The sequence below is a fragment of the Hipposideros armiger genome, unplaced genomic scaffold (genome assembly GCF_001890085.2).
Source record: "Hipposideros armiger isolate ML-2016 unplaced genomic scaffold, ASM189008v1 scaffold_582, whole genome shotgun sequence".
Taxonomy (NCBI): Eukaryota; Metazoa; Chordata; class Mammalia; order Chiroptera; family Hipposideridae; genus Hipposideros; species Hipposideros armiger.
Window position 1 is genome coordinate 920,853 of NW_017731932.1, and position 18,544 is coordinate 939,396.

Consider the following 18,544-nt stretch of genomic DNA (forward strand, 5'->3'; position numbering starts at 1 on the left):
AAAAATAAGTTATAACATCACATAAGAAATAACTGTTTTCAAGTGCTAGAGAATGTAATTACTATGGGATTATTTGGTAGAAAGTATAATAGTCTGAGTCATAAGTTGTTTTCAAAGCAGTTTATTTTACATTTGGGTTTATGCAATAATTAGAACAGAACATATAAAAAGCCACTTTGTAAACAATTTAGGAAACTTGTTAAAATGAATGGAAAATAATGAACTTCAATTTCAATATTAAGTATATAAAAAATTGGGGTTTTCTGGTCTTTAAAAACATACTGAAATATTTGAAACAAGTAACTACTTTGTAAAGTCTATATATACTTCTTAATATTTTAAATAGCCTACATAAAGCCCTTCATCATGGGTAGTATGAGATATGTTTCTCAAACTACATTCAAGGGAAAATTAGTCCCATGAGATGTTACTATATTTCCCTAATTTTAAGAACTGATCTATCAAGAGAGGTAGCATTGGTTTAAGATATGAATGTATTTCCAATTTCAGAAACATTAGATAGTGGTCAAACATCTCTACTGGATGCTTTGATGTGCTGAATTTTAAGAATTTTGGTCCCACCTAGAAGAACTTTTTCCCCATCACTTTTAGAGCTTCCTTCACCTCCTTATTTCTCAAACTATAGATCAGGGGGTTCAACATGGGAATCACAATGCTGTAAAATATGGAGGCCACTTTCATAATTTCCTGGGAATCGTTAGAATGAGGCTGTAAGTACATGTATGCTAGGGTTCCATAGAAAATGGTGACTGCTGTCAGATGGGAGGTACACGTGGAGAAGGCTTTTTTCCTCCCTGTGGTAGAAGACATCCTTAGGATGGCAGCAGTGATATAGATATAGGAGATGATGACGACCAGCACAGTGAACATCAAGTTAAATCCCACAAAGATGGCAAGTAGCATGATGTTGATGTCAATGTTGGAGCATGAAAGGGCGAGAATTGGTGGAATATCACAAAAATAGTGATTGATGATATTGGACTTGCAGAAGGATAGGGAAAATGTAAAACCTGTGTGCACAGAAGCATTTACTGAGCCAATGACATAAGAACCAGCTACCAAGTGGATACAGACTCTTTGGGACATGACTATGGGATAGTGAAGTGGGTTACAGATGGCTACATAGCGGTCCACAGCCATAGCAGCCAGGATATACACGTCAGTGGTTGCAAATATTCCATAAACCAATAATTGCACAACACAGCCCCTGAATGATATTGATACATTTTCTACTATGAAGCTTTGCAGCATCTTGGGAGTGATAGCAGAGGTATAACAGGTATCAACAAAAGCCAAATGTTGTAAGAAGAAGTACATGGGTGTTTTAAGTCTGGACTCTGTCTTGATGACTAGAATCATTCCAATGTTACCCACCATGGAGGTCACGTAGATGACTAGAAATACAATGAAGAGGACATAGCGAAACTTGTGTTGGGCACCAAATCCCAGTAGAAAGAATTCAGTCACTTCAGTGCCATTTCCTTGTGTCATGGCTACCAACAAACCTAGAAAGGACCAAGAGGGAGGATCAAGAAAAGAAGGGAAATCTTTGTGACTTCTTGAAAGAAAAAAGGCTCTTTCATTTCATTGCACTTGTTTTTGAATTGGATTTTCATGGCAAACACTCACAACAGGGTTTATTGCTTTCCAAATAGTTCTATTTTCTTTATGAGAAACCACCACATCAAAAGTGATATACCATAGATTTATTTTCAAAATGAAGATTTCATAGAAGACTGACCTCTAATATGTGTGATCCTAAGAAACATAGATCCTAAGAAACATAAACGTGTTCACTGTATTAAACAGCTATCTATATTTGCTGAAAGCAATATTGAAATATGATTTTAAATGCTTTCAATGACCTATAGTTTTTCTCAGTCATTTATCAGTTTAATCCTGTTTCAAACCCCTGAAATTTGTCTATGTAGAGATAAAACAAAATGGAAAGCATTGGTTAATCTTGTGAAGTGCATGCCTGTGTTCCTTGCATTATCATTTTAATTGTTATGAAGGTTCTACATTTAAAAATAAAGAGTTAATGAAAAATATGGATTAAAAAACATTTTCATGCAAAAACAAAAGAGAGTTTACCATCAAGAGTTGTGCACTAAAGATGCTTCTAAAGACTTGATCGGAAAAGAGGAATATAATCTCTGAAGAAAGTCTCAGAAGCAAGAAGAAATGGTGAGCTTAGAAATTGGTAAATGTGGGAAAACTGGAATAGAGGCAGTATAAAATATTAATATTGTCCATAGGGAAATGGACTAAAAATGTCAGCTAATGCTAATGTATTAGATTAGAGGATTTATTAGATTTAAGGTGCTCAAAAATTCTTGTACTTTAGACTTTTACTTAGATGTATATAATTTTAATAATTAGAAAAGATAAAAATGAAGTTTTTTTTAAGTTTAGGGGAATAAATGGAATTTTAAAGTCAATCAACCTAACTAAACATAATAAAGGAGATGAACATAATAATAGAAAATTTCAAGACACATAGAAATCACCTGAGAAGTCATAAACAAATCCAAATGAATTAGAAAGGAAAGTAAATATAAATGGACTAAACTCATCAATAAATTTAAAGATTGTCAAATTGGATTTTAAAATTGTAAATCAAACCATGTGATATAACAGACAAAAATTGAAAAGAAACTAGACAACTAATGATTAAATAAATCATGTTATAGAAAAGGATATTATGCATTAGTGAAAATAAAGCCCAAGAGCTATATTTTTTAACCCAAATCTTAAAAACATAATGTTGAGGAAAAGAGTTTATTGACTGATTAGAGTACGTATAATACTGGGGCTTCAATGGTATTGGTGATAGTTTATATCCATAGCTATTTGTTGGTTAGATATATTCATTGTATATTTTGTATGCCTTTTTGTAATTATTAACTATTTTTTGTATGTATTTTATATCCCTTAAATTGCTGTTAAGTACAGGTTGCAGACATACCATCTCTCATCAAGTCAAAAAACTTCCAGTTTTATTAAATCAAAGCCACACCTTTATAAGACATCAGAGAAACAAGGGTAACACCATTTCAAGGGTTAAAAGAGGTCAATTTAGTCCGAAGGAAAAAGGGAGTATCTCAGTTGTTAAAAAAATGTTCAGAGACTTAGGGTCCAAAATGGTGAATTAGTTACCCCCATAGTCTTCAAGTTCAATTGTTATGGTGATTCTCTGTGACACAAGTCAGAGTTAATAGCTTCCAAAAGCAGATAAAAGCTGAATGTTGTTTGTCTTTAGTTTAGGGGATGAGCTCATCTTGTTAGAGGATCTAGAAACCTTTCCTGAAATAAGTAGCTTTAAAATTGGTTCTAGAAACACATTTGGGATTGTCTAAGGTGGAGATCTGTATGGCGAGGGAAGGCAACTCCAAGCAGAGGAAGTACTTTGAACAAAAACATGCCCCACAAGCTAAGGGCAAGAGTCAGTGGAGCCTCCCATTATATACAATTAGTGAGTGTTGCTTGAATTAATAGCACTTTCTATATTAAATCACGAGACTTTTCCTGCATCTCTTTCAGTGGTATTCTGTTCCCCCAGCTTTACTGAGATGTAAGATGCCATATGATGACTTGATGCACGTTTATATTGTGAAATGTTTGCCATAATAAGGTTAGTTATCACATCCTTCATCTAACACAGTTATCATGTTGTTGTTATGCTGAGAGCATTTAAACTCTACTCGTACAGCAACTTTCAAGTACACAGTACAGTACTGTTAACTACAGGTCCACGCTGTCCATTAGATCCTCAGGACTTAGTCCTCTTATAACGGGAAGTTTGTACCCTTTGACCATGTAATTTCTCACACCCTCCAGCCCCTGGCCACCACCGTTCTACTCAAAGATATTCTTGAGTAAATTTTGACTGTAGACCTGACTTTTCCCTTCCCCAAAGTGTCAGCTGGTAACTAAGATGGATTATTTCAGTTGCACTGGCAATATCCAAGGCATTGTTTTAGGTACTGAACGTCCCAAGTGCTCCTGACTCACCTGTTGGCAGATCCAGCTCCCGCTGCCACCTCTGAGTTTCTGGAGTCTGCAAAGAACCAGTGATAAAATTCCTGGTGTGTTTCTCTGACTTCCAGGCTTGGATTGTCCTTCCAGACACTACATGAGTGTCTGCTTAGAAAAATACAACCAGAGTTACGTTTTAAAAAGTTGTATGTATGTTAGAATGTCCCTTTCTGTGCTTGTCACAAGGTGACATTTTTTTGCTTTTGCTACAAGTGGGAGATTTATTCTTGGGGGCTGTGAGAATAAGACCTGTTCCCATGAGAATCTCAGACACTGGCGGCTGGGGTGAGCGTATAATAGTATTGAGCAACCTCGTTGAGACCATTAAAAAAAAATTTTTTTTTTCCAAGTTTCTGTCCTTTAGGGACTTTTTATCTTGTTTACTTCTGTGAGCTTGGGGACCATCGGTTCCAACCTGGGGCTGATCTTGGATTTCATAAACCTGGTTTGGCATCCTGGGTCTTCTTCCACTTAAACTTAAGTTTCTCCATCTGTAAAAGAGGGCTAATGAGCCAGACATGGCTGTCTCGGTCATGTTGAAAGGGCAAATGTACAGGCATGAACTCATCCTTGATGCTTGGATGAGGGAAATGGGCCGGTGTTCCCTCCCCACCCTGTGACTGAGACCTTTTTCTCTTTCTTCCCATAGCCAATGGGCAGATATCCATCCTTTGTCCTTATGTGCTAATTACTAATGTGAATCACTTGTGTGCTTTGGGTGGTAACCCCCTTGAAGACAAGCATGCTTAATTGTATTTGTGTCAGTCACACCCAGCACAGTGTCTGGAGCTAGTATGCATCAAACTCTTCATGGGATAAATACATGAATGCATGTAAATGAACGAGGTGTGATCTCTGGTTGAGAAAGCTGCCCCTTCTACTTTATAATGAGACTACTTAGAGCACAAAACCAACAGCGGCCCCAGTGATAATGTTTACTGAGGGCTTGCCATGTCAAGGTACTGGGCTGAAAGCTTTTACCTGTATCGTCTTGTCTTGTTTAATCTACACACAACCCTATGGCATGAGTGCTGTCATCATCTGCATTTATATAGTAAATAAAGGAGCTGAGGCTCAGAGATGTGAAGTGAGTCAGCCGTGACCTGATGAAGGATGAAGGTGGAATTCATATCAGTCAGTTTGAATCCAGAATTTCAGAGCTTGGTCTCCAGGCTGAGCCAGACCCAAAGTTTGAAAAAGCACCAACATAGCGAAATCTTCTGTCTTCTTGAGGAAACACATAAATTCAATGATTCTATGTTAAATGTTCTATGTTAATGCAATAGGCATTAGCATCTACTATGTGCTAGGCACTGGGGACACATTAAAAATAGGAACATACGGATAGGATTCATGGGATTTGCATGCTAGCATGTGTGGAGAACAGACTATAAACAAGGCAACTCACTGATAAGCAAGATGATTCCTGACAGGGGTAAGTGCTGTGAGGAAAATAAATACTGTGGAGGGTCAGGGCCTGAGAGGAGGCACCACCTCAGTCAGGGGAGGCCTCCTTGAGGAGACGATGGTACAGTGGGAAAGCAAGCCCAGCCGACGGAAAAGATGGTACAGAGTCTGTAAAGTGGGAACCGGGATGAGCTTGCCTTGTGTTTTCCAAGGACAGGAAAGCAGCCGGAAAGACTGAAGGGGAACGCATTACACATTGGCTCAGGGGCCCAGAAGGGCCTTAGCATGTCGGGCCTCCCGGGTCTTGGTGAGGAGTTGGGATTTCATTCTAAAAGTGATAGGTTGTCATTGCAGGCTAAGTGGGGGACATGACATTAAGTCATGGCATTGGACAGATTGTTCTTGCTGCTGATTGGCATATAGATTAATAAGAGTAAGAATGGAAATGGGGACAAGTGCCCATCTGACGCCCTATAAAATCTTTACAACATTATTGACTATATTCCCCAAATCTGTCTTTCATATTCTCGTGGCAATATTGTGACTACTAATTTATACTTTCTAATCCCGTCACCTTGTCAGGTGGGCACTTGTCTTACTGTGTTTTCCTGAAAATAAGACCTAACCGGAACATAAGCCCGAGCATGGTTTTTCAGGATGCTCGTAATATAAGCCCTACTCCAAACATAAGCCCCAGTTAGGATCGTCAGCCAGACATGACTGTTTAAATAAATGGAGATTTTTGTACATGAATAAATGAATAAATGATTATTGGAGCAAAAATTAATATAAGACCCAGTTTTATTTTGGGGGGAAACACGGTATTAGGAAAACCGCTTCATGGACTGTGTAGATACCTGACCACCACGCTCTACACCTGAAGCTAAAGCTGAATAATACTGAATGTCAACTACCATCAAATATATATAGTCACGGGATGTGAAGTACAGCATAGGGAATAGAGTCAGTGGAATTGGAACAGCTATATATGATGTCAGAGGGGTGTTATCACTTTGTGAGGGGTGTAAATGTCTAATTATTACATTGTTTTGTACACCTGACACTAAAAAATAAAAAGAATGGAAACAGAGAGACAATATGAGAGCCTCTATGGTTTTTCTTTTTCTTTTTTTAAAGATTTTATTGGGGAATTGGGGGAGGGGAACAGACAAGTTGCCGTCCTTTTGTTCTTCAGTCTATTTGTGGAGGACGTTGCTTCACTGGCCCATGTTGGTATTATCATTGCGCTCTTCCCGGGTGAGGCAGTCGCTTGCTGGCCATTGGATGGCCGCTCATGGCAGCTCTTGACAGCTCACGCTGCCAGCCGCTCTCGGTAGCTTATGGGAGCCCCACTGCAGCTCCACTGCAGCCTATGGCAGCCCCGCTCCAGGTCGAGCTGTTGTTCACCATCTTAGCTGTAGAGGGCACAGCGTCACTGGCCCTCATGTGGGATCCGAACCGGGGCCCTGCTGCTCAGAGCTGGTGTCCCAAACCAGCTCTTAACCACCGCGCCACTCGGCCGGCCTGCTCTGCGGTTTTTTGACTGGGCAATAACAGTGGTTTGTACTAGGGCAGTTGGTATAAGGGAAACTGAGACAACGATACTTAATTGCACTATTTTGAGAAGGTAGCATTTATAGGAATTGCTTTTGGCTTGAATTTAGGAAGTGAAAAAAAAGAGAAACGAAGTTTGACTCCTAGATTCTTGTTCTGATCATTTGTGTGAATGGTGGTGCCATTTAACTGTGATAAAGGCAGACGACATAGGTTAAAATAAAGTGCAGATAAATCAGATAAGACATTATCAAAAAACCCCACAAAAACAACCCTCAGAGTAACTGAAACATAAAATGGGTTTCAAAAGGCTTTGGCAAAACTGAAAATGGTGCAGAACATCCAAGGAGGCAGAGACTGGGTTCCTTCCATCCCTCTACAGAACTTCTCACAGCTGAGTCACAGAGTAAATAGTCCTTTGGAGCCCCCTCAGCAGCATGGGGCGGCTGGTGACCCAGGCAGCTTGCTGCAAGGCAAACCGATACCTAACAACCAGAGCTCCCATTCCAGCTGGCCCCTTAGCTGCATAAAGTACCTGAGGTGGGGAGAGGTGGGGGCAGCCAGAGTCTTATCAGCTTGAGCTCAGCTGGGTCCTTGACAGGCTCCTGTAGACATGAGCAGGCACTCCACAATGGTACCCAGAGCAGGTACCCAACAGCTTTGAAAGGGCAGGAGTAGCTGGTTTCCAAATCCATTCCTTTCTGACACTCTACAGTCTGTTATGGAGGCACGATAAGGAAGGTGCATTGATCCTTTTCACCCGAAACTCCTCCGTGTTGATCGCCACTCCACCCTGCTATACAAAGAACGTGTGGCGTACCCAGACACCTGGCTCTGATTCATTTTGGTGACCCACATCATGTTAGCTGATACTATGCTTTGACCCTCAATTCCTAAAATATCTTTTGATAGGGGCCTTTCCTAAGCTAATAATATCACCACGATCATTTAAGTAGTTCTATGAATAATGGAAGGTGAGATTTATAGTGATAGCATTTTACTGGATTTTTCTGTTGTCCAAAATGATGGATGCCTTATGCTTTCTACAGGGCCAAGGGATTTTGTTACGAAAGGCGTTAGAGGTTCAATCCTTCGATCTGTGTGGCAAAGTGCGGGGTAGGCAGCAGAGCTGAGGAAATGCAGAGTGGGTGCTGATGAGGAAGAAGGGAGGAAGCAAAGGGAACCGTTGAGAAGAGAATGTGGTGGCCTCTGCCAGCTGGCCAGTGCCGGGCTGGTACTGACACTCCAACATACATTGTATGTTTAAAACCTCAAATAATTCCTGTATTTCATTCATCATCCATGAATAAAGGAGATCGTTTCTGGAGAGGGAGGGCCAAGCTCATGATCACACCATTAGTTAGGAGAAGATGTGTAGCTATTAAGAGAACCCAAGTTCCAGGCTCCGGTCACTGCACCCCTGTGGCTAGAAACTCCCCATCTGGCTCAGGGCAGCCTTTCTTGTCTGTTCGGCTCTGCTTAGTCCTTCTTCCAATAAGTCATGTACCGGAACTCAAATGTATTGTTTGTGTGCGTTTGTTCCAATGACAAGGATCCAACTTGTTCTTGTGTGCCATTTTTCAGTTGCCTGAGCAGAGGGTTCTATAATAAGTGACAGGCTTTACCAATTCCCTCCACTTTGACATTGTTTTGGTCTCCATACTGAGCAGCGAGCATTGGAATGACAGCTGGCTTCTGGGCAGCAATGACCAAGAATTTTTGGAATGCTTGTCATGCGAAGAAAGAACGTTTACTGTTTTCGTTACTGGGTAGCGACATTGTGTAGCTTTGTTGTTGCTCTTAATTGGGAGATAATGGTCCAGCTCAAATCATCTGAGGTCTAGAGTTTAAATTTTATTTTGGATGGGATATTAGTCTTTTGTAAATAAGCTGGTTTCTCAGTGCATTGAACAGGACTTAAAAGATATGGAAAAGTACCACCCATCCAGTTACCCCCAATCTGAGGCAGTGATGGGGTGTGTCCTGGCAGAGGGGCTGAGTGTCAGGGACGGGGTGTGTGGAACTTAGGGTAGAAGGTAGTGACTATTTACCAACTGACAGGGTAGTATGTCCACCTGTTAATAAACAGGGTAGTGTGTCCACCTGTTAACAAATGATACAGCTGAAGTGGCTGAATACTATCTCTGTCGGTAGGACCAGCAGTGAAGTCCAGATGTGTCCCTTGAGGTGGGGTCGACCAGAACTTTCCAACCGGTGTGCTGGAGCATTCTGACATGCTGACTACTGATTCTCTCATTTTTCAGTTTAGCTGGATGCAGCTTGGGGCAACCATAGTTCCTGGTGGGTCATCTTGGGAGATGAGCAACCTATTCCATTTACCCTTATATTTCATATAAACAGTCTCATTTTATGTTTGTGCCATGATAGAAAAATTGGGGTGGTATGCAAATATAAAATCCTTATCTCTGTTTTTAAAAATGATGACAAACTTTCAAACATTAGCAAAGTAATCTTTTTTAGAATACTGTGGCAACATGTTTAGTACCCGTTTTTCAGCTGGATATTTAGTTCCTTCTTGAGATGAAACGAACTCAACTTTTGCAAGCTGAGCAGTTCAGTGAAATGAAATGGGCTTTTCTCTATAATGCCTTCTCTCCGTATTTGACTTTATTAGCCACTCCTCTAATCATTCTCCTTTTCCGAGGTCCAGAGGGCATTTTCTCCAATTACCTGCTAAACATCTCATCACCTAGGTTTTCTTTCAATAATGTCAACTCCAAAAAGCAACCCTTTGTTTTTGCCCCATTTCCTCCTTTCTTTCCCTCTTGGTTAATGTCACCACCAATAATATAAACTTTAGGTTATCTTTCGGTTTCCCCAATATTTAGTTACTTAGCATGTTCCGTTGATCCAGCCTCCACAATGTACCTCCATTTATTCCTTTCTGTTTTATGTTTGTATCACCAGCAGCACTCAGGTTCTCATGATCTCTCACCCAGGCTGTTGCAATAGTCACCCAGCTGGTCTCCCACCTCCGTGCCACTCATTCATTCTTCCAATCTTCCTTTTGTGTGGCTTCAAGAAGGGTCTTTCCAGAGTCCAATTCCAATTCCACTATTCCCCAGCTTGAAGATTCTCTGTAGACCCGTCTGATCTACTAAACCAAGCATATCCTTTCCAGCCTAGCATTTTTGATATTTTTCAATATGAACCCAATTTAACTTTCTAGGCATATCTACCATTGTTCTAACAAACTAATGAATTATTCATGAAATCATTTATTGAACACCCACTTAATGCCAAACATTAAGGCTGGGGCTGGTGATGACATGGTGAGTAAGTAACAGCACACAGGGGAATTGCCCTCATGGAGTTTCCAGTCTAGTGGGTGTACAGGCAGAAATAAATTGGATCGGGGAGATGAACAGGCCACCTGAGCTTATAAAGGGAGAATTAACCTGGTCAGTTAAATCTGGGAAGACTTCCCAGAGAAAACTGCTCATATAAGTAATAGAAAATTATTTTTGAATGCTGCTGAAAAGCCAAGAGCAAAACACACTCACGAAGAAATGAGGTTAAGTGACAGAGAGGAAAAATATAGCATGCTATTGCACAGTCATTCAGACCTCCTACTCTGTTCTTTCAACAGTAGCTTGTTCCTGCCTCAGGGCCTTTGCATTTGCTTCTGATGATCCTGCTCATCAGGATCTCAGGGCTGGCTCCTTCACATGCTTCTCACATTCACCTTTCCCTGACCCCCTTATCCAAACTAGTCCCGTTTATTATCCTATCTCACAAACACCCTTTTATTTGCTTTATATGCAATCATCTTGGGTTTTCTATATTTACTTGTTGATTGACTGTCTTCTCCAGTAGAATATAAGCTCCAAGTGTCTGGCTCCTCCCTGTCTTATTCATATCACCTAGCCCAACCTCTGACACATGATAGGTGCTCAATAAATGTTGCCAAATGAAAGAGAAGGATGAAGAAAAATATATATTCATAAATAAGAGGTAATGAAAGATAAATGTATGCATAACTGATTTTACAGAAAGTTAACTATACCTTGTTGCTTGCATAATCTGGGGTTTATTTTTTAAAAGTAAGCCCCTGGAAATTTACCTTGAAGTGAATAAAACAAAAAGAGGCATTAATGGGTAAAGAGATAGGTAGATGGGTAGATATGAAATTAAAAGTTTACTAAGATGTTCAAGTTGAAATTCAGGTGCTGGCTCTACAGATGTTCACTGTGAAATTCTTTCAACATTCGTGTCTGTTTGCGTACTTTCATAAATGATGTTGAGAAAGAAAAAGTACCTGAGTATATTCCTGCCCTCCACAGAGTTTAAGTTCAATCTCCTATACTTTCTGCATCTTTAGGGTTGATAATTAGATTATTAGCAGGGAAATAGTCAAGAAAGTCCTTTATAATATACTGATTAAGCAATACCGATTGCTTAATTTGTATACTTACGTTTGGCATGATTTCCATGCATGAGAATTGTGCACTGACATGGTTAAGCAGAAGTTTGGATAACTACAACCCCTGGCTCTCTACTGCTATTCCTCCAGCCTGAGATCTGGATGCTCGTCCCAGGGGATTTTAGACAGTCAGACATGGAGGGTGACTCCTGGGTGTTACTAGTTGTAACAGGGGAAATCATTTTCTTGCTTGTGACTCATAAGCCTCTCATCTGTGGAAAGCCTCTCATCCTGTCATTGTTAAATGATTCAGTGTCTTTCTATCCTGTGTGACTCTATGGCCTTTCTTGCTTTTGTTTGGTCTAGGGCGGGAGGAACTCTCATTATAATAATAATAACCAGCTTCTGATGGGCGTTTCTGGCTTATGAAATGATTCCATGTTCCTTACTTCATTTGATTGTCCTGACTGTACTATGATGCACCTAGGCCTCCTAATATTATGCACCACACCTGTTGTACACATTGAGGCATGAAGTGCATACATGATCTGGCCAATTTCGTTGTAGAGTGTTAAGGTGCTGAAATTAGAATCTAGGTTCCTGACGTTGAATCCAGTCACTCTTACTTAACACGTAGCTGACAATGCGTGCAAATTCTCATAGCCTAATTTTGCCGAGAGGAGTACAGCTTTAAAGGCAATGGCGTTCAGGGAAGGTCATGTAAAGGCAGCCACAGGGAAGATGAATTTTCCTCTGGTTGAATTCATGCGGAGTCACCACAGAATCTCAAATCCATTTCTTCACCCTGTTCTTCCATGTTTAATGCAGTGTCTGTCCTTTCTGAAAGGTTAAATCTCAGCTTGACTACTCCCAAGTGAAATTTCTCTGAGCTCGATACTCTGTAGGGATTGGCGAGTAGAAGAAATTAGTCCACAGGGACCCTTTCCAAGTTGCCACTCTGCTTGTGATGCACACTCCTCCCGCCTTCCCCTCCCAGGGCGCTTTTTCTTGCTGCGGTAGAAAGATAACTACCTTCATGCTAATTCCATGAGCTTCTTGCATGCTATTAGAGATATTCCAGAAATGCCAAATGCCCACGTCTTCTAATGCCACTTAATTCTCCTTTACTTTGACTTTCCTGACATGGAAATTAATGAGCGTTGGCTAGGGAGTCAGACAGCCCTGGTCTGACACTGTATTCCACCTCTTCCTACCTGTGACATCGGGCAAGTTGCTTGGTTTTCTTAAGCCCCAAGTTTTTCATCTATAAATTGAGATTAATTATAGGACTTTCCCCATGGGGCTGTTATGAGGATTGAATGAATTAATGCCCATGAAGGGTGGAGCTCAGTACTTATTGCTTGGTAGATGCTCTTAAGTATTGGTAAGCATTGTAATAATTCTGAATTAGAATATAGGAGTGTTTTACACATATTAGATAAAATTTACCTTTCCATCTAACCAGAAAGAATTACATTTTCCTTCCTTCCTTCCTCCCTTCCTTTAGCGCTTCTTTACTGAGTGTCTCTAACATGTCAGGCAGGCCCTACTCTCATGGTTATTGCAGGTGAGGGTGGAAGACAAATTAATAAAGGAATTACACAAATGAATGTAAAATTATACCTGTAGTAATTGCTACAGAGTATATCACAGGAGGCTATGACTTAGTGGAGCCGTTTCCCTGGGATCTGCAGGTGAGTGAAAGCTAACCAGATGAGAGAGTGAGAGCAGGGAGGATGGGACGGAGACAAAGAGGTTCAGACACTGGGCTTAGGAACAAAGACCCTGCGACAGAAGGGACTGTGATGACTCAAAAGATGCCATTGGGGCTGAAGCAGACGGAGCACGGACTGGAGTGATGCAGGATGGGGCGGGGTGCATGGGAAAGGGCCAGTGCAGGAGTTCGTGGGCAATCTTCCAGGTTGGTCTTAATCCAAGAGCCACGGGAATCCTTTGAAGAGTTTCCGGTAGGGCTGTAACATAACTCTCAGGAGTCATTTAATTTAGTGAGTCAGAAGCCTGGCCTATTATTAAGCCATCTTCTTTCATATAACCATATATAGCAGAGCCCCATAGTATGGAGGGCAGAAGTGGACTGACCTGCAGAATGGGTCATCTAAATCCTAACTCATTGCTCAGCGACCTGGGGAATTATTAAAGTAACAGGTCTTGGTTCTCCTCCTCTGGGAAGCTTATTGAGCAAGTGATAGAAATATAGTCACGAGCCTTACCAGGTGCAAGACTTTTTTTCTAAGATTTTTATTGGGGAATTGGGGGATGGGAACAGCACTGGGGAATTGGGGGAAGGGGACAGACAAGTTGCTGTCGTTTTGTTCTTCAGTCTAGTTGTGGAGGACGTTGCTTCACTGGCCCAAGTAGGCACCATCATTGCACTCTTCCTGGGCGAGGCAGGTCAGTTGCCGGCTTCTGGACGGCTGCTCATGGTGGCTGCTGGCCGCTCATGCTGGCTGCCAGCTACACATGGTAGCCCATGGCAACCCACTGCAGCAGGAGCTGCAGCCTAGCCATTGCTGGCAACTCACAGCAGCCCAGCTCCAGGTTGAGCAGTTGTTCAGCCTCTTAGCTGTAGAGGGCAGTGTCACTGGCCCTCCTATGTGGGATCCGAACCGGGGCCCTCTGGCATCCCAAGTCAGCTCTTAACCAACGCGCCACTTGGCCAGCCCCAGGTGCAAGATTGATGACAGACTTTGCCTTCATTGGCCCCTTCCCATGCACCCCAACTCCGTTTGGGGGGCTCTAAAGTGGGCTAGTTTCAACCTCGAGGGAGGAATACCTTTGAGGTAGGAAGTGTGTCCAGGGAGAGCTCTGGTTGCTCTTTCTAGTCACCAGGAAAACAAACGATGCTTGAGCATCTCTGGGGGTTGGACCAGCTGACACAGAAAAACGACTACTGTGCCCCACTCCCACTCGCAACCCTGATTTCAGGCAGGAGAAATCATGTTTAGATCCAGCAGTGGGAAGGGAATCTGGACTCTTGTCCGATCCATCCAGGTCATACATGATGAAGAATCATGAAGTCCATGAAGCTTTGCTTCCTTGAAGTCCCTACCCACTTCCCCTACCTACTGATATTGTGACCTTTTCAATGCTCAGTCCTCCCAGACGACCAGCTCTTGTTTTCTCAGCTTTGACATGAATGGCTAACCCCTCGGACCTGTGAGTAATTGAACGTGTTGTCCTTCACTGCCCCACTTTGTAACACCTGGGCCCTGCTCCCTCTGCCTCATCCCCGGTGACTTTTCTCAAATCATCACACTCCCTTCTGCCAGGGAGTCTTTGCTCCAGAACCCAAATATTAAACAAAACAAAACAACCCAAAAGAGTATTTTGCAGTTTGGGAGAACAGAAGGACATGCTGCCTGGTAGAATTTCAGGCAACAGATAAGCCCATAATGCTGACTTGCTTGGAGCAGGATGGAGGCTGTGCTGTTGTGTTTCCCCTCCGCGCAGTTAAGGGCTGCTGTGACCTGCCCCCCATGAATACATGAGCAAAAGCACGGACACTGAGCATCAGTACGCCACTGCGAGTGTGCACGCATCCTTCTAGCACTGAGACACTTCTAAGACATGCTTAATTTGGTGTTAAGCTTGAAAATGCCTCGACACAGCCTGGGGTCTGCCTTATACAAAACAGATCCCTTTCCTCCAGGAGGGTCACCCAATAATGAGGTTTGATAGCTCTGCTGTGGCGGGTAGGGATTAGGCCAACAACTCTTATACTCAAGGGCAGTATATTCTTCAGCAGAGCACAAGTCACCTTTAAATACAGAACATTAACTTGCTTGATCAGTTGTCGTTGGGATTGAATGTAGGAAGCAGTTTAAGAAATTTTATAACTTGGAAACATATATACACCTCAATTACACATATGCAGTATGATAATGAATATAAGAAATGAACCCTGAAATATTTAAAGAGATTTTAATGTTAATTATACTCAGTTTTTAAAGAAAAAGAAGTTCAAACATTTAAAACAGGAATAAGCAAAAAAATCAGTGCTTCAACAGGAACTTCTAAATACACGAATTCTCTTCTAAGAGCAATTGCACTGTTTTTCGAAAAGTGCCCCATGAGAGGTCTCTGCTTGGCCTATTTCTTTCTGTGTCCACTTCATCAGTAAAGCTTCCCCATGGCTCCTGTTTATGTCCCATGACTGACCTGAGTTGACTAAGGTGTATTGGTAGGACTAAGTTCAAGGTCCTGTTGAAAAACTAAAATCATTGGGTTCCCATTTCCCTTTGCCACCCTGGCCGAAGCCATCATGCGTTTCCTCTTTAGGGAAGGGATGTGTCCTTGAAGTTCACCCTCCTGGCACCCTCAGGTATGCCAGTGGCGCGGACAGGTAGAGCTCTCACACATTCACCCATTCACCGGCCCCCTACAGAGATGGAGGCTGCCGTTCTGCATCATGTTTCGTAGTAAGTGTCCATCCACAGGGCTGCGGATTTCTTCAGCGCCCTGTGGGAGGAGTAAACAAAATCATCAGGAGGTGAGCTGCTCCATGTAAAAGGAGCTACTTCATGGAACATGTAATCTTTTACATGATTCAGGCCATGCTGCCATGTTCAGCTAGATCTGAAAATCGTCTTTCTCTGTTGCCCAGTGGAGGGAGTCAAATACACTGAATTCTTATCTAGCAGGTGAGTTCACCTTTCCTTTATGGATGAGATTGAGGTTTTCTTGCGTTTATTCTCTTCGTACCCCAAACCATCACCTACTCTTTTCTCTAGTCTTAAAAAAAAAAGCTTCTCTGAGTTTCTATGAGATAAAGCATACAACTGTATATCGCCCCGTCCTATCTTTACCTTCCCACCCTATTTTATAATATGAAAGGTATTTTTCTAGGCTCTGGGGATACAGCAATGAATAGGAACAGAGGCCAGTCTTGTCCACGTGGAGTTCCTGGTCTAGCTTGGGGGACACATATTAAAGAATGTATTACCCAGTATGTTATTTAGTCATGGTTGTGATAAAGGTCATGAATAAAGAGAATGGGGTACTATAAGAGCATGTGATGGAGTTAGTCATGGGGGTCAGGGAGGACTGAGGGAAGGAAGAGGCATTTCAGATGGTCCTTGGAGAATGAATGGAAATTGACAACGTGATGTGAGGAGAGGTGATGGTTTGGAAGAACATTCTCGGCAGAAGAAACACAGTGGCAAAGGAAGTGATAAGGCAAAGGGCAGGGGGTTAAGTAGCAAACAAAGAGAGGCCAGGTATCTGGAGGGCAGAAAAGCAGGAGCGGAGTGATAGCGTCTGAAACTGGTGCACTCATCAGGGATCAGATCAGAATGGGCCAGGCCTTGTTGTCTGCATTCAAGATACTGTTGTGGTTTTTTCCCCCCTCATCCTAATAGGAAAAGAATGTTATTAAACCCAAGTCACTGGCTGTTAATTTGACCACCACGGGAACTGTGGATGCTTCCAGCTGACTGTGAATTTTCAGTTCCCTCAGGCTCACTGCTGTTGATCAGTCACCCCTGCCTGATTCATAGATTTATGTCCCACTGGACCCTGAAGGCATCTAAGTTTGCAACCCTGGACCAGATGATTTGAGAATCCCTCCTACCACTTAAGTGCTAAATCATGTAAAGGCTCTGGAGGGGATAAAAAGACACATGATACACAGCCCTGGTTTTAAGAAGCTTGGAATTTAGTGGGGCAGCAAGGCATTTTCACTAGGGAGTACCTAGAAGGCAGTAGATAGATGGTAAGAATTATTATCTTTGGGGTTGCTGATGTTGTTCCCTGTACTCTCACATCCATGCTGGGCAGACAGGTGCCCCTTGATGATAAATGGTTGTTGGGTGAATGCTTCACAAGCCAGTGAATCGTCTGGGAACCAGCAGTGATGGGAAATGAATGCTGTGAGTGGATGAGACTCTGTTATTACCTGACAATATCTCCAAATGCCTTCAACAAGGGCTTATTCACATACTGCAGTCCGTGCTTGGTACATAGTGACCTCACCAGAGGTGCCACCTTGTGATAATTATGGCGCGGCATAGTGGGGAACAGACTAGGGAAACAAGTGGGAGACATCAAACTTAGACCTACAGAGAAACCCAATGGACTTCTCTTTGACCCATTATTAAATAAAGTTATATCAACAATGCAGACCCAACCTTGACCTTGCACAATACCTGTACTCTGGGAAGTTCAAAAGTTCTTGCCAAGCACTCTTATCTCATCTCTTAACCCTTGGTAAGCCCTTGGTGGCAAAAAAAGCTAAGAAAATAAGTATTAGCTCCATCAAAAATGTTTGCATTTGGCCAGCTCAAATGAAAGTATGGGGTTTTCTACCATTCTGAATTACCTAGAGAGCTGGAGATATCCAACCTCCATCTCTGACTCTCTCTGTGTCTGTGTCTCTCTCTAGCCATCTAACTGCTGTATTGTGAGTGGGTGAATATTCAGTAGTCCTGGTACCTGGGGAAAGTCCTAGGATAGGACTTTCCTAAGGTGAGAAAAGATGGGTTCTTATCCAAGGTTTTCACAAACCAGCCAGATGACTTTCTTGGGTTTTTACCTCCTCTTTGATAAAATATGAATTATAATTCTGTCTTGTTTTGCTGAGATTTTAAAGGACGAACATGAGAGAAAGCATAAGAAAATTCCCTGAATAGGTATAAGAGCTCTTTTCCTCTCTGGCTATCACAGATATGGCTTAGATAAAGAGGACGTGGAAAATCTTCCCCCTGAAGATTCTGGAGAGATCAACTCCCAAAGTAGCATCATTTTCTCTTCTTTTAGGGCACGTCCATCTAACTGACCCATTGGTAAAGTATTTCCAGATGCCATTTGGAAATTGAAAGCAGGCGCTGGATTTCATTGATTATTTTGTGACCTCAGATCTAAATATATAGATACAGATGGGCATTTAAATTAAATTATAGTTAAGTTTCAACACAACTTGGTCACCCAAGTGCTATGATTATTCTTGGGTTTTGCCAACACACCAAATGCAAAGAAAACAATCAATTCCTAAATCAATAGGAATCTGGAAACTGAATCGCTGGCATTTTCCCAATATTTCACTCCATTTACTCACAATTGTTCTTCCTTCCTCCCTTCCTCCCTCCCTCCCTCCTTCCTTCCTTCCTTCCTTCCTTCCTTCCT

At 42.0% G+C, this 18,544-nt stretch overlaps 2 protein-coding genes across 2 annotated transcripts in view; both read right to left on the reverse strand.

Moving 5' to 3' along the window:
- Window positions 1–582: 582 nt before the first annotated feature.
- LOC109371603 (putative olfactory receptor 5AK3) lies at window positions 583–1,512 on the reverse strand. Its single transcript, XM_019624222.1, has one exon. The coding sequence runs from the start codon at window positions 1,510–1,512 to the stop codon at window positions 583–585; it is 930 nt and encodes a 309-aa protein (XP_019479767.1).
- Window positions 1,513–15,820: 14,308 nt separating this feature from the next.
- LOC109371604 (fatty acid desaturase 2-like protein FADS2P1) overlaps window positions 15,821–18,544 on the reverse strand; it is a 32,101-nt gene continuing 29,377 nt past the window's right edge. Inside the window, exons 11-12 of the mRNA XM_019624224.1 lie at window positions 17,319–17,444; window positions 15,821–15,883 (exon numbers count right to left, since the gene is read on the reverse strand). Coding sequence (XP_019479769.1) covers window positions 15,832–15,883; window positions 17,319–17,444 — 178 coding nt within the window. The 3' untranslated portion in view covers window positions 15,821–15,831. The remainder of the gene's footprint in view (window positions 15,884–17,318; window positions 17,445–18,544) is intronic.

Excerpts from the sequence above, each read along its gene's own strand:
- LOC109371603 (XM_019624222.1), bottom strand. The coding sequence starts at position 1,512 with ATGACACAAGGAAATGGCACTGAAGTGACTGAATTCTTTCTACTGGGA.